Raw genomic sequence first — 16,893 nt, 5'->3', positions numbered from 1 at the left:
CTAGCCTTAGCCAAAAGATCTGCCACCTAATTTGTCTTTCTTCCCGTCCAAGTAAATGAGACATCTTCAAATCTTTTCACCCACCAGCATATTTCTCTTATCCAGTTATAAGCTCCAAAGTGGAGATTACCATTCTTTAATATGGCTTTTTCACAGTCACTCTCAATGATTAGCATTCGATAACCCCTTATCCAACAATGTTGTACCGCCATTAAAATTCCTTGATGTTCACTTTCAAACGCATTTTAAACAATCCTCCCTGCAGCTTGAACTGATTATTTATAACATCCATACTCATTTCTTAGAATCCAACCCGCTTCCGCTGGAATAGTTGAGTTGATGAAACTCTCCATCTACATTACATTTACTTTTTCCTTGGTTGGGCCTTAAATGTACTTGTTAGAAATTTTTTTTTTAAAATATTTTATATATACGCTTATATGTATTTAATTTAGGAGACTTATTTTTACTTTTAAAATATGTGACCAATATAGCTTTCCTAATTTTTTTTTTTATGTTTGGACATGTATATAATTAAACAATACATGATTATTGTTTTTCATGTATTTATAACATAATATGAAGTCCGTAGCTAAGGTGTAACATAATATGAAGTTCGTAGCTTATAACATAATAATAGGCTCGTGGTTAGAAAAACATAATAATAAGCTAAGATGGATCAATAGCTAGTTAAGAAGTTCGAAGCTTTTGTTCGTGCATTTAAAAGCAAATAATTATTTTAATCCATAAATCTCGAATCAAAGCAACATATTTTTGTATCTCTTACCAATATTTTCAAGTTGTAAAGCCATTGTATATATATATATATATATATACTTTTAACTATCTTCTTAACTCTTATCAGAATTTTGGGTTTCTTCTATGATTTTCATCAATGAAGTAACGTTTGATAGAGAAACATATAGTTGTTCCTAAGTGAACAATGGTTTTGGGAAGTACAAAAGAACAGCTATTAACTTTTGACCTTGGCTTTTGTCGATCATCATAGGCTCATAGCTTTTCATCTTATAATTTTTCCATCTCTAGCGTGTTCAGACTTAAGAGTACACACAAAAAATAAGATAATGACTACATAACCTGACAGATTTCTATTTGTTTCATGAACTATTCTTGTTTTGGACATCATCAATCATGTCTGCTTTTGGGAGGGTACCTTCAATGGTCCTCTCAGTATTAAGTACGGCAGGTTCTTTTGATTTAGTCAGACAATCCAAACCATGTTATCTTATTGAACTTCCCCATCTACGAAGAAACAAAGCAGTTGATGGTTTCATCAATTTTTAGAAACCCTATATGAAGGTAGAGAGCAATCAATCAACCTTATAAATGCCATGTAAAATGCCTCTTTTCATGGAAGCTTAAGCTCAGATTCTAAAGGAGCAAATATAGCTTCAATTGGAGGCATGTCATCATCATCTTTTTCTGCAGCAAGGATCTTTCTTAAGGTGGATTTCATAGCAAACTGAGCAACCATTGATGCCCTCTCCTCATTGATTTTCTTGATTTATAGATTCCGCAACACAGTTCTTATGTATAAACAAAATGTACTGTCTACAAAGCTCTGACAAATTAAAACATAAAAGTGAAGAACACATGATATAATAATTGATCCAAAACTAAGTGGCAGTAAAATTCTGAACGTAATAACTGATCCATAAACTAAGTGGGAGTAAAAATTCTGAACGCTAATGCATAATACTCACGGCATAAATACACCTGAACACTTTCATGATAATTGGCTTGTTTTTAACTAACAAAAAGTTAAAAACTTAAAATTTTGGGTGAACGGAAGAAATAAACTGACATATGAAACTGAACTTCCTTCAATGAAGACAAACACAAAACAGAAAAACAGACAACACAAATAACAACAAACCTTTTCAAGATCTTTCTCTCTATGTCTCTCAGAAAAACTTTAACGATTTGAGTTCAGTGTATGGTTTCCCAAACTCTCAAATCATTATCTGCATCACAATAAGGTGAAAAAACTAATAAATCAAGCCAATACCAACAACAACAAAAAAACTAGAAAATTAAAATCAAATTGACACATAAACAACTATAGATTGTCGATGTATAATCTATTATGCTCCACTTTCACTGTATCTGAACCATGAAGCAAGAGTGATGAAGTTCCAGATGGACAGACTCATATATGCAAAGTTCCAGTCATCTTCTTAGACTCTATGAGATGATATATAGTACTTACAAACATATATAGCTTCTGAGAAAAAAAATGAAAACACCATATTAGCAAACCAATAAGAGACCTTTTCAAAAAGAAAACTATTGCAAAATATGCATTTCAAGTTTTCCAACTATTTGATTCTATTACCCAAAATCACATTGCCTTACCGTATAGATGTATCAATAGCTCGACGGCTAGTTATGCTTTCTAGAGGCAACACCTCAAACGCAACCACATTGGTCTTCATTAGCTGTTCCATTCATAAAGAACTCGAAGCTAGATATCTGCAAAAATAACGAAGGTTTCAATTCACAACAGCAAAAACGACATTTGGATTCTCAACATTTAACTCTAAGAAAAATCAAAACGTGTAATTTTTTTTAAAAAGGAGACAAACAAAAAAAAGGCAAATCTATGTCTCAAAATAAACGTCTCGCTTCTCTCTAGGTTAAAAAAATAAGAAAAAAAAGCACCTCTCTTTTCCGCTACTCCTCTTCTCCATCTCATTGTTCATCTCTGTACCCTCTTCACCAGCAAGGGTGGAGTTCAGTTGAGGTTGTCTCCGTTATCAGATCCGGTGGTTCTGGAGCGTGCTTGGCGGTGTCAGTGGGGTTAGAGGACGACCCTTCTCTCTCCTAGTTTTGTCTCTGTATCCGTTAACTCGCCTTCTTGTGGTCCAAATTTGACATCCCTGAAGAACACCACTTCATCAGCTCTGGGGAGGAGACAACGGCCTTGTCGTTTGGTTTCTTTGACATAGGATCGCCGGAGACAGATCTGGCGGAGGAGACACAGGTTTTGGCGGAGGAGTCGGAGTGGAGAACCGCCTTGCCGTTTGGTTTCTTCGACGTAGGATCGCCGGAGATAGCTTTGGTGGAGGAGACACCGGTTTTGCCGGTATGTTTGATCGGTGGGGATTTGCCATCGGGTTTCATCGCGGATTCTCTTGATTTTGATTGGAACCAAGAAATGGTGAAGAGATAGACAATTTTGTGATAAATGGATCTAGAGAAAAAGGGTTATAAAGAAATTCAGAGGGAAAAGGTGAAAGGAAGCCATAAATGGAGGCTTGATTACACAGAGATGAATCGTGTGTCGTTTGATCGACAATCCGTTAGAGAATTGGAAACGAGGAAGAACAACACACAAAAGGATCCAGAGTTCATCGTCTCACGTTTCTAGGGTTTTCCCTCCCATTGGGCTAAACGGGCGAAACAAATTCAAGTTAACAGATCAAAAAATTATTAGAAGCCCAACACGAAAATGGTCTGTGACATGGCCAAAAGAAAAAATCTTATTGGTTGATATTTGAGTCCTACGTGGACAGTCTATTTGGCGCTCTTATTTCCTTTTTATTACTTGTTTGATTTGATAATTTGTTTGTTGTGTTTCCTTATAAACTTGGTATTTGTTGGATTATGTCACATTACTAAGCGGTGATTAAGAAGTTATAGAGGTTCTACCGGTACAACATAAGAAGGCGAAGACATGTTAAGGAATGGAACTAAGTTTTGAAACGGTCCGGTTGGTCCTGCATTTGAGCTTGGAAGAACCTTTACTTAAAGTTGCATCCTTGGCTCAGTGTCTAAGCAATCCACAAATGAAATAACTAAGTATTTGAAAAAAATTATGTTTAAAATTAGTATCATTTCCCCCGCAAACTGCGGGGGTCCGGATCCTAGTACTTATAAAGAGAGTGAACTCGAAATATTCCCAAACGCTGCTTAGTCCTGACATTGACAATAGTTTTTTGTAACCTAATGGTAGTGGTATCCAATCTCCTTATCCTTCAAATTATTTTAACTAACAGTCCATAGTTTTCCGGGGCTTGTGGCCCTTATATTCACTGGGCCGGCACTGGTAGTATGCATTCTTCAGTTCCTTTCTTTACAAAGTTCATAGATGGAAGTTTGCCAAAGCCAAAAGGCTTCTTTCTTAATACCTTGATAAGTATTCTGCATTACAAAACTTAATTATATAACGATAGTATTATTTGGGAATAATATATGAATTACCAAATGTAACGACCTTAGCTTCTATTGATAAAGATTCGAACCGGACAACCTAGGAACGGGCAAGGCAACAAGAGCAGTCTTGAGCTTCAAGACAATTCCAAACTTCTCTTCCAGACCCAAAACTTGTCCCTCCGGAATCTTCCAGTCGAACGAGTGTAATAGGGTGGCGAGAGTGTACAAAACCATCCTCTCAGCGAGTGCTACACCCGCGCAAATTCTCCTGCCTGATCCAAACGGAAGAAAGCTGTAATCGGTTCCACTGAAATCACAAGATTTATTATCAAGAAACCTCTCGGGACAAAACTCGGTCGGATTCTCCCACACGTTTGGGTCTCTTTGAATAGACCAAACATTGATGAAGACCTTAGTGTCTTTAGGGACGGTGTAACCTCCCACCACAGCAGTTTCAGTTGGACGATGAGGGACTAACAAAGGAATGGTTGGGTGAAGTCTAAGTGTTTCCTTCATAATGGCTAGTATGTACGGAAGTCTAGTGATGTGCGATTCTTCGACAATATGTTCTTTTCCAACAACTTCGTCTAGCTCTTGTTGCGCTCTCTTCATCAACTTTGGGTTACTTATAAGCTCCGCCATCGCAAACTCTATTGTGTTTGTAGATGTGTCGGTACCACCAACCACCATATCCTTCACACATACAGTATATAACAAACACTTTAATCAAATCACTCTCATGAACAAAAAAAAAAACACAAACGATATATATATATATATATATATATATATATTCTATTTTTGGTAATTTAAGAGCTATGATACCAAATCATTCTCCTAAACTAAGTAACGAAACTGAAACCATTAGTTACCGCGAGTACGGCTTTGACATGGTTAACTGTAATGGGAACCTCCGAATCGCCTTCTTGGTCCTTTAACTTCATCAAATGTTGCAAAAAGTCTTTACATTCACCATCGTCGCTACTTCTTAGCTTATGCATCTGTTCGATAGCTCTATCGAATATGGCATCAAGCTCGTGAGCAGACACACGCATCTTCTTCACAAGCCCTTGAAGATCGAACCTCGCTAGCCACGGAAAGAAATCAGAAACATTAGGCTCACCCAAAAGCCTAGTAATCTCAGAAATAACTCCTTTAAACTCTGTTCCAACACTCTCCATATCCTCTGCTCTTACCGACCCTCCCCATAACATATTCATCGTTAGATTCATCATCGTCAAGAACAACTGGTCTCCGACGTTCACCGCCGATCCTTCTTGACTTTTCTCGTATAAAAATCTCGTTCTTTCTCGGATTTCTTTGCGTCGAAGCTCGTAGAATGAATCCAAAGTTTTGCGGCTAAGAAGCTTGAGAACACAAACTTTTCTAAGCATCCTCCATTCAGCACCGTATGGTAGCCATACAAGGTCGAGGCCACCATAGGTAACGATTCTTGCCGTGAGTGGGACATCATGGTTTGAGAAGTTGATGTCTTGATCTTTGAAGATCTCTCGAGCCAGCGATGGAGAGTTGACCACAACAGTTAGTTTTGAGCCAAGATTGAGTTTGAAGATTGGACCGTGTTCATGAGAGAGGTTTGTGAAGTAGGTATGAAGGTCCGGATCAAGAAACAGGAGGCTTCCGACAATAGGTAGGCCTCGCGGTCCAGGCGGTAGAGGCGGTTGCGGCGAGCGTTTGAAGAGGAACCAGAGAACCGTAAAGATAGCAGTGAGGATGAGAATTGCGTAAGGAGTAAGATTGGCTGTGTTGTTGGCGAAGAGATCTGATATCAGAGACATCGTTTCTACCGCTGTTCGTACGAACTATGAGATTGTCAAGACTGGTATAATGTTTTTATATACGGTTACAATACATACACTTACAGCAAGATAATTTATTATAATAATAGTGGATATGAATATGATAACATTTGAGCGGATAATATATTCTCCTCCTACCAAAGAACTTTAGGCTATTTAGCTCTTTACCGATTCTCACTATTAAAACCAGGATTTAGACCACCGTATATTTTTATCTGCGACACTGCTACTCCTACATATATTATAACGCACTCTACAATTGTATATAGGAAAAACCCAACACCAATATATTCTCCTCCTACCATAGAACTTTAGGCTATTTAGCTTTTTACCGATCATCACTATTCAGACCAGGATTCAGACCACCGTATATTTTTATCTGCGACACTGCTACCCCTACATATATTATAACGCACTCTACAATTGTATATAGGCAAAATCCAACACCAAGATTTGCTAAGATCTTCTCTTCTATCCTAATATCTTTTTCCCATGTCAAATCATCGTGAGTTCTCTCCTTTAACTCTTCTAATTGTTACAAACCTTTTTCAAAATTCAAAATCAATAGATTTCTTTCTCTTTCATCTTTCTTTTACAAAAATATTTTTCTTTCTCGCCTAAAAACGATTTGTTCTTGAAAATTTCCAGAACTTGTTGTTTGGGAAACTTGTAAATGGAGATCAACGATGGGCAATCACCAACATGTCCAATCTTGAAGAGAATTTTCGCCATTGTAGAAGAACCAGTTAGGGTTACACCATGGCATAAAACATGTGGGACTCAGAAGACTGATGAAATTTTTTTCTCTGTTGCGATTCTCTTTTGGATGTGACAGATAGAAATAGAAACAAAACATCCTAAAACAATCTTTGTTGATGACAACTCGAACCCAAGACTAGCTCGACAAAAGAGAGCCTTCTTGAAGACATCTCGCTTACTGGCCAATTTATGGATCATCATCAAAAACTATCAAGTGAGACCAAGTTCTGATAAAAGTTGAATTGAATTTTGCATTTGTCTCTGAGAAGTTAGTGGATCTCAGGCTTCTTACTATGCAACTTGGATTCATGGAGCACGACTTTGAGTCTTTTATATCTATGAAAGAAGATGATGAAAGAAACTTTTGGTAATGATGATGATGATAATTTGTCTGAGAAGGTGTTGGAGTTGGATCCAGGGAACGCGACTTTATGAACATATATTTAGCCGTGTAAATAATATTATATCAATTAGTCTTGTACATTAGATATGTATGATATTTAGTACAGATAACTCAATTATATTAGCTGGCTATCTTAGTACATAACAGACATTTAGATTGATCACTATCACCTTCATTATGGTGCATCGTAGGGTTTTATACCAAAATAGTAGACGTTCACGTAATATATTAAATATGTTAGTGCATCCCAATAAACTAAAATAGTAGACGTTTATTGTAATGTATTAGCCGTGATACGTAACATTGTTTGTTGGTTAATAAAATTATAGAAACGGATTATGGATAAAATGGTGGTTAATAATTACAGTCTTTCCAATCCATCATAAGTCTCACTCTCTCAATATGTTTAGGATGAAATGATACATTACTTGATTATTGTTTTCAATTTGAATAAAAAAGTTTACGTAGTTTAACAACATATTTGACAGGAAATATAGTTGAATTAGCCGTAAACATAATTTCTTAACTTATTATTTTTATAATGTTTACATCAACAAAGTTTTAGTATCCGGTTAATAAATCTAATAGATGTGTAACACATATTTATTAGGCGGCTAAACTATTTTTTACTTGAAATGCCATATTTTGTGTCCACATAGGTGTTCGAAAAACTATTTTTCAATTTGAATAAAAAGTTTACCTAGTTTGACAACATAATAGAAAAGAAGTATAGTTGAGTTAGCCGGAAAAATAATTTCTTAACTTATTATTTTTATAATTTTTACATCAACAAAGTTTTAGTATCTGGTTAATAAATCTAATAGATGTGCAATACATATTTATTAGTCGGCTAAACTATTTTTTTACTTAAAATGCCATATTTTGTGCCCACATAGGTGTTAAAAAAAAACTATTTTTCAATTTGAATAAAAATGTTTACCTAGTTTGACAACATATTAGACATGAAATATAGTTGAGTTAGCCGGAAACATAATTTCTTAACTTATTTATACTGTTTACATCAACAAAGTTTTAGTATCTGGTTAATAAATCTAATAGATGTGCAACACATATTTGTTAGCCGGCTAAACTACTTTTTTACTTAGAATGCCATATTTTGTGCCCACATAGGTGTTCGAAAACATCAAAATACACCTTTTCACCATTTCTGATTCCTAAAAACGGTTACCCGACTAAATTAAAAATTGCTTGTATAATCTGTTGTTTAACCATTAATAAATTTGTTAGCTAGCTAATTATCATATTATCATATATCTATTTGTGAGGGTTATGAGACCTAATCTCTAACTCTAACTGAAACCCTCGAGTTCTGCATGTGGAATGAGAGGTGTTGTCTAGACGCGTTGTCTTGATCATCGAGTAACCCGAGGAATCTCCAGGATGTAAAAAAATGAAAGACAACGAAGTTCAAGAGATAAAATGCTTCATTTTGTTTGAGAAATTATTGGTGATAGGTATAAGTGCTTTTCCTCATTTAACTCGATCATCCATAGAGAATCTTCACCATGACTTAACAACGAAGCCCGCTCAAATCTGAGTAGCAACAGCGGAGATCTTCCATCTCCATGCATGATGCATTGAGCTGCCGGTGAGACATATCAACCGAACAGAATTCAGAACCACATTTTATTTAATTAATTCTGTAGAAAGAAAAGAGTAGTAAAAGGAGATACACAACAATCTATGGAATGATATCTACTCCGAACAAATGAAATTTTATTACCCATATTAAACAAGATGATTCAGATGAAGAACAAAATATATTTTACAAACTGATCGGAGATCAGAGTAAAAGAAAACACAATGCTTTCACTTTCTGAAAAATACATAGAGAGTTGAGAGGAATAAAACATGTCTAATTCTTTTTCACTCGATGAAGACAAAATAATGAGAGAAAACCCAAATATAATTTAACACGTATCTTTACAAATCTTTTTATTATCTTTTTAATTTATTTCCAAATCTTTTGCAAATCTAAAGAAATTGTGCCCGTCAGCTAGTTATTGTAGGTACCCTACCATAGCAAAGTCGATTGGACAATTACTAAGGACACTATCGTCATTAAACTCCAGCCACCAACCTTATGTTTTACTGTTTTTGGTAGATACTTAATTTAACGCTCTTCCTTTGTTTTCTACCAAATTAGCTCTAAAATAAAAGATTGTTAATATTCCCATAAATAACTTAATTGAAAAATGCCTCTCCTAGGCACGAAAAGCGAAGGAGGTCTTTAACGGCTGTCTTATAAACCAAACCTTCCTTTGACCAGTAGACTCTTTCCATCTATGGCAAAAAAGCCTGCAACCCTGAAAGTTTTTTCAAATTCTTACCCGTTTAATCTTTATCCCCCGGACCTAGCAATACATCCTCCTCGGCAAGCATGTACGGACGGTGTCTGATGTTAGCTCCTGCCTCCTCCGGTGAAGCCATACCCTGCTACATCTCTTTCTAACATCTACCGTCTGCATCTCCAAGCTTTCTCCATACCTGCTCCCCACAGAGACAGTAACATACAACAAGCCATAGATTTCCTCTGTACTCGGAAGATCTGGACGGCTACAACACCTCAGTCAACAAATGGTCTCGTTTTTACAGCTGACCTACACTCGTATGTAGTGTTTTGGTCTCTGTTACAAAACTGAGTTCCAGTTTTAAGCTTCTTCTCAATTCTCTTTTGCTGGGTCCTAGCTCCTACAAAAGAAGATGTTCTTCATAGGCGGTTAAACTTCTATACCGGTGGATCTCTGCTGCTTATAAGTTCTTGAGGACTTTTGCACCACGTCTCGTCCTTAGAAAAGTGTTCTATCTATATCTATAATTTACCTGAAAATTCAAAGATGTCTCAGTTACTCACAAACTCCACCAAGAACAAGATGCAAGTGCAAGTACAAGAGGAGGAGGATGATGACCTGGTTATCCTTCCGGCAGTTGATAACTCTGAGCTGATTGCTCGCTTCAAACTCAACCTGGTTGGAAGGCTCTTCAACGGAGAAAGGCGCAGTGTTGAAACTCTTATTGCTCTCCTCCCAAGGCCAAGCATCTAGGACGTTGAAGGCAGAGTTCGTGGAGTGGACTTGGGAAACCAACGATTTCAATTTGACTTTGAATCGGAAGAGGATCTTCAGAAGGTGCATAGTAAAAGACCATGCCACTTCAACAAATGGTCTTTCGCTCTAGAGAGATGGGCACCTCACATAGGAGATTCCTTCCCAAACATTATGACTTTTTAGGTTACTGTTATGGGGATCCCGACACACTTCTGGCTTGATCCGATTTTCAGGAACCTTGGAATGGACAAGTAGGTTTAGTGGAGGAAAAACCAGCAAAGTTTCAGGTTGTGCTTAATGCCGAACTCCCTTTGAAGTTTGATTTGCGTGTGCAGCTTCCTTCTGGTGAAATTGTTCCGGTTTCTCTGGAATATGTTAACCTTCATCGCTGGTGCCACTCCAACCGTCGTATCTCCCATGAATTTGATACTTGCCCGCTGTTAACTGAAGAGCAAAGAGAACATCATCGACTAACAAAGGAAAATAACAGAGACCAAGGGCAACAATCCATAATTGATTCTAATAGGAAGGGAGACCTTTCAAAGAGATTCAATGTAGCTGGAAAAAAGCCTCCAAGCTATCTTGAGAGATGCTCCGGGGAAGGAACTCAAAGAGACAACAGGGACAGCGTATGGAAACGTATTGACTCCCGGTATGCTCCTAGAGATGACCACCGCGAGAACAATCGACAGGCATAGCAAAGAGACTTACAACAAACGTAGGTATGATGATTCTTTCGCTGCAAGCAAACATCGAGAAGAAACTTGGAGAGCGGAGAGAAAAAACGTACCTACAGGCCAGAGCTCTAAGGGAGAGAGAGAGCACCTGAAGGCCCTCGTGATAAACAAGCTGCTCGGCCTTCATCTAGCTCCAAGGAAAAGAGATAAGCTGACAATCCTCCCGATACTCAGCTTGAACAGCCCCAACCGGCTAAACAGATCATCTCTTCCCCATATCATGTAAGGGAAAGACCTTTCAGATTGTCTCTCCAGAAAAACTCTTCTGGTGAATCGAAACTGAAGGGAAAAGTAGGCGACTTGGGAGACTCCTTTTAATCCGTAAGCTCAGCAAAAAAGGAGCCTCAAGTTTGTTGATAAGGCTAATTAATCCCCATCCAGATCCCAACCTCGCCTGCTACCTGTTTCCATCGACGAAAAGAAGGAAAAAGATGGTACGAGATGACAATGGAAGAGGAAGAGGAGGCTATTAAACCAAATACTGAAGCTGATTTCAATACTCATTTGCGGGAGACAGATTTGAATGAAATTAACAATTCTAATGAGGATAAAATTCTGGAAGTGGATGATTGGATAATCGATGGTGAAACCTTTGATGTTGAGGATGATGATCTGATGGACGAAGATGAACTGCTGTATGATGAGAATTACAAGAAGGAGGAGATTGAATAGCTGATGGTTTCAAAACCCATGTCTCCGTCGGGGGAGAGTTCAATCGGCGCAGAAGATAACTTAAAGGAGACGAAGGCAGACGTGACACTGAACCGGCTTAGGGGGATCGCGATTGAGCCTAGCTCTAGTCAAAAGCAACGATCACCATCTAATCTGTTGCAATCCCCGTTCAAGAAAAAGAATGGATTGCCAAACCCTCACGCTGCGGGATTGTCGTTGAGGAAGAGGAATATGATAAAGGGCCGGGCCTCACCCAAATTCAAGGAGGCAAAAGATGGCCGTCTATGGGCTCTAAATTCTCTATGGGCTGGGTAGATAAAATGCATGATGGTGGTAAATACGAAGCACTTGCGAAGACCAAGAAAAAAGCTGCAAAGGTGGGAAGCAAACCACCCAAGATCCCCAAATGAATACAGTAGCGTGGAATTGTTAGGGCGCGGGTGCCGACCATACAAAGGAGCACCTCGAAGAACTTTATCATTGTTTTTACCTAGACTTTTATTTCTTTCGGAGACTAAAAACAATCGGAATTTCTTGCAAGATGTGCAAGTTTCTTTTGGATATGATCATGTTTGTACTGTTGACCCGGTTGGTCGGAGTGGAGGCTTAGCCCTTTTTTACATGGAGGATCCGTCAGTTACTATCTTGTATGCGGATAAAAAATATGATTGATATTGAAACAAGACTTGAAGGACATGAAATTTTTATGACTTTTGTGTATGCCGAACTCTCTTTGAAGTTTGATCTGCGTGTGCAGCTCCCTTCCGGTGAAATTGTTCCGGTTTCCTGGAATATGTTAACCTTCATCGCTGGTGCCACTCCTGCCGCCTTATCTCCCATGAAGTTGATACTTGCCCGCTGTTAACTGAAGAGCAAAGAGACCATCATCGTCTAACAAAGGAAAATAACAGAGACGAAGGGCAACAATCAAGAATTGATTCTAATAGGAAGGGAGACCTTTCAAAGAGATTCAATGTAGCTGGACAAAAGCCTCCAAGCTATCTTGAGATACGCTCTGGGGAAGGAACTCAAAGAGACAACAGGGACAGCGTATGGAAAAGTATTGACTCCCGGTATGCTCCTAGAGATGACCACCGTGAGAACAATCGATAGGCACCGCGAGACCGAGACCGTGTATCTTACCCCCTAGCAAAGAGACTTACAACAAGCGTAGGTATGATGATTCTTTCGCTGCAAGCAAACATCGAGAAGAAACTCGGAGAGCAGAGAGAAAACACGTACCTACATGCCTGAGCTCTAAGGGAGAGAGAGCACTTGAAGGCCCTCGTGATAAACAAGCTGCTCGGCCTTCATCTAGCTCCAAGGGAGAGAGAAGCTGACGATACTCCCGTTACTCAGCTTGAACAGCCCCAACCGGCTAAACAGATCATATCTTCCCCAGATCATGTCAGGGAAAGACCTTTCAGATTGTCTCTCCAAAAAAACTCTTTTGGTGAATCGAAACTTAAGGGAAAAGTAGGCAACTTGGGAGACTCCTCTGAATCCGTAAGCTCAACAAAAAAGAGACTCAAGTTTGCTGATAAGGCTAATCGATCCCCATCCAGATCCCAACCTCGCCTGCTACCTGTTTCCAGCGAGGAAAAAAAAAAGTTGGTACGAGATGACAATGGAAGAGGAAGAGGAAGAGGAGGTTATTAAACCAAGTACTGAAGCTGATTTCAATACTCACTTGGGGGAGACAGATTTGAATGAAATTAACAATCCTAATGAGGATAAAATTCTGGAAGAGGATGATTGGATAATCGATGGTGAAACCTTTGATGTTGAGGATGATGATCTGATGGACGAAGATGAACTGATGTACGATGAGAATCACAAGGAGGAGGAGATTGAACAGCCGATGGTTTCAAAACCGATGTCTCAGTCGGGGGAGAGATCAATCGGCGCGAAAGATAACTTAAAGGAGACGAAGGCAGACGAGACACTGAACCGGCTTAGGGGGATCGTGATTGGGCCTAGCTCCAGTCAAGAGCAACAATCACCATCTCACCCGTTGCAATCCCCATTCAAGAAGAAGAAGGGATCGCCAAACCCTCACGCTGCGGAATTGTCGTTGAGGAAGAGGAATATGATAAAGGGTCGGGCCTCGCCCAAATTCAAGGAGACAAAAGATGGGCCGTCTATGGGCTCTAAATCCTCTATGGGCTGGGTAGATAAAATGCATGATGGTGGTAAAGACGAAGCACTTGCGATGACCAAGAACAAAGCTGCGAAGGTGGGAAGCAAACCACCCAAGATCCCCAAATGAATACAGTAGCGTGGAATTGTCAGGGCGCGGGTGCCGACCTTTCAAAGGAGCACCTCGAAGAACTTTATCATTGTTTTTTACCTAGATTTTTATTTCTTTCGGAGACTAAAAACAATCGGAATTTCTTGCAAGATGTGCAAGTTTCTTTTGGATATGATCATGTTTGTACTGTTGGTCGGAGTGGAGGTTTAGCCCTTTTTTACATGGAGGATCCGTCAGTTACTATCTTGTATGCGGATAAAAATACGATTCATATTGAAACAAGACTTGAAGGACATGAAATTTTTATGACTTTCGTGTATGGTGACCCTGTTGTTAGACATCGAAACCAAGTTTGGGAACGATTGTCACGCATGAGTACTACACGTAACAAAGCATGGTTTATGATTGGAGACTTTAACGAGATCACCGGAAATCATGAAAAGAGGGGAGGAAGACGTCGACTAGAGAGCTCTTTCCTCTCTTTCCATACCATGTTAGAAAACTGTGGAATGGTTGACTTCCCATACAAAGAAAACTCATTCTCATGGGTGGGAAAAAGACGATCTAGAAAAGTTAAATGCAAACTAGATAGAGCAGTGGCGAATGAAGATTGGCACGCCTTATTTACTCACTCAGTTGTAGAATTTCTGCAACTTTGGGGTTCGGATCACATACCGGTCCTAGCACGGATCCAATCTAGTGTTAGGAGGACAAGGAAGAATTTCAGATTTGACAAGAGATGGATAGGAAAACCAGGATTTAAGGAAGCAATAATCTCGGGGTGGGGACAATTTGATGAAATTCCAATGAGGAATTTTCATCAAAAAGTTACCTCATGTCGAAAAAAGATTAGCTCATGGAAAAAGCAAAACCCTACAAATTCTGCTCTATTGATTAAGGAGTTAAAATATAAGATAGACTTGGCGCAAGATGATGAATTCACTACAACCGAAGAAATAGAAGATTTGAGAAGACAACTGATTTTGGCATTTTGAGAAGAACATACTTTTTGGGAACAAAAAAGCAGAGATCAATGGCACATAGATGGGGACAGGAACACAAAATTTCTTCATGCCACTACTAAACAACGAAGAGCCCAGAATCGGATAATTAGTATCAAAGATAAACATGGGAAGCTGGTAGAGAGTAAAATTGAGGTGGAGAATGTGGCTGTTCAGTACTTTCGAGATCTTTTCTCTACCTCTTTACCGACGGAGCTGGACGCCTCCCTCCGCTTCATCTCAGAAAAGGTGTCCAGTACCGACAATAGTTTACTTTTAGAGGAACCGTCAGAACTAGAAATTAGAAGAGCTCTCTTCGATGTTAACCCGGATAAAGCTCCCGGTCCAGATGGCATGACTACTAAATTATTTTCAGAAATTCTGGCGGGAAATGCAGCAAGACATTATTAGACTTGTCCGAGATTTCTTTGTGACAGGCAGTTTTGATCCATTATTGAACCAGACGAATATATGTCTCATCCCGAAAAAAAGAAACCTCGAGACATGACTGAGTTCAGACCTATTAGTCTTTGCAATGTTAGCTACAAGATTATATCTAAGCTTCTCTGCAAGAGACTTAAGAGAGTTATCCCGCACTTGATCTCGGAGACACAATTCGCCTTTGTGGCAAAACTTTTGATTACTGACAACATCCTGATAGCACAAGAAAACTTTCACGCCCTATGGATGAACCAGCGATGTAGGGAAGATTTCATGGCTATTAAAACAGATATGAGCAAAGCTTACGATAGAGTGGAGTGGAGTTTCTTAGCAAATTTGATGCTGAAGATGGGGTTTGATGAAAGACTGGTTGACCTTATTATGTGTTGCGTCACGTCGGTCACATATCAAGTCTTAGTCAATGGGAAACCAAGAGGGAGAATCCTACCAAGGAGAGGGTTGAGACAAGGAGACCCACTCTCCCCTTTTTTATTCATCTTGTGTACGGAGGCTTTGATCTCACTTTTGAATGGAGCGGAAGCGGAAAAGAAGATTTTAGGTCCCCGTGTTGCTAGGGCGAGCCCTAGGATCTCTCATCTTCTTTTCGTAGATGACAGTCTTTTCTTTTGAAAGGCGGAATTAAGCCAATGCAAGGATATCATGGACAAGGACTAAATGCGTCTAAATCATCAATGTTTTTTGGAAACCGAGTGGAGAGCTATCGAAAGCAAGATATAAAAGATGCCTTAGGATTCTCTTCAGATGGCGGCATGGGGATGTACCTTGGATTATCGGAACAAATCGGTTGCTCAAAGATGAGAGTGTTCTCCTTTGTACAAGATCGGTTTAATGGGCGAGTCAACAATTGGTCATCAAAACTCCTTTCTAAAGGAGGAAAAGAAGTTCAAGTCAAATCTGTGGCTCAAGCAGTTCCGGCATTTGTCATGTCGTGTTACTTGATTCCACATGACATTATCGATAAACTAAGGAGCACAATGTCTAATTTTTGGTGGAGCTCAAAATAGAACAGCAGAGGTTTACATTGGATAGCATGGGACGAGATCTGTACCCCCAAAGACTTGGGGGGACTAGGATTTCGAGATCTCCATGACTTCGATATCGCACTTCTTGCAACACAATTGTGGAGACTAATTCATTTTCCGAACTCCTTATTAGCACGTGTGTTGAAAGGACGATACTATAATCACACTTCGCCCTTAGAAGATCGGCGTACATACTCACCATCATATATGGATGGCGTAGTAGTATCATGGCAGCAAAACCTCTACTCATATCGGGTTTACGGAAAACAATTGGCACGGGTCAAGATACAAAAGTTTGGAGTGAGTCTTGGGTTCCTGATATAGTGGCTCGACCACCTAGACCCGCCGACCACATTGTATACGTGTACCCCAATTCCTTGTTCAGTCCTTCATTAAGAATGATACCAAAGAGTGGGATACACAACTCTTACGGGATTTCTTTCACCCATATGATATCCTATTTATACTTGGGCTGCACTACAAGAAAACTGTCCGTTTGTGACTACATCTTGCGACTGCACA

The 16,893-nt window shown here is 39.2% G+C and overlaps 1 protein-coding gene and 1 pseudogene across 1 annotated transcript; one reads left to right on the top strand and one right to left on the bottom strand.

Moving 5' to 3' along the window:
- Nucleotides 1-4,118: 4,118 nt before the first annotated feature.
- LOC106439675 (flavonoid 3'-monooxygenase CYP75B137) lies at nt 4,119-6,081 on the bottom strand. The gene is made up of 3 exons (XM_013881169.2): nt 5,049-6,081; nt 4,238-4,869; nt 4,119-4,164 (listed from the first exon to the last, which is right to left on the bottom strand). Exons 1-2 carry the CDS (start codon nt 5,973-5,975, stop codon nt 4,246-4,248), a joined length of 1,551 nt encoding a protein of 516 aa, XP_013736623.1. The 5' UTR covers nt 5,976-6,081; the 3' UTR covers nt 4,119-4,164; nt 4,238-4,245.
- A 3,935-nt stretch (nt 6,082-10,016) lies between these two features.
- LOC111203174 lies at nt 10,017-11,875 on the top strand (annotated as a pseudogene).
- Nucleotides 11,876-16,893: the final 5,018 nt, after the last annotated feature.

Source organism: Brassica napus, chromosome C2, assembly GCF_020379485.1.
Source record: "Brassica napus cultivar Da-Ae chromosome C2, Da-Ae, whole genome shotgun sequence".
NCBI lineage: Eukaryota > Viridiplantae > Streptophyta > Magnoliopsida > Brassicales > Brassicaceae > Brassica > Brassica napus.
This window is presented reverse-complemented; position numbering and strand designations above follow the sequence as displayed.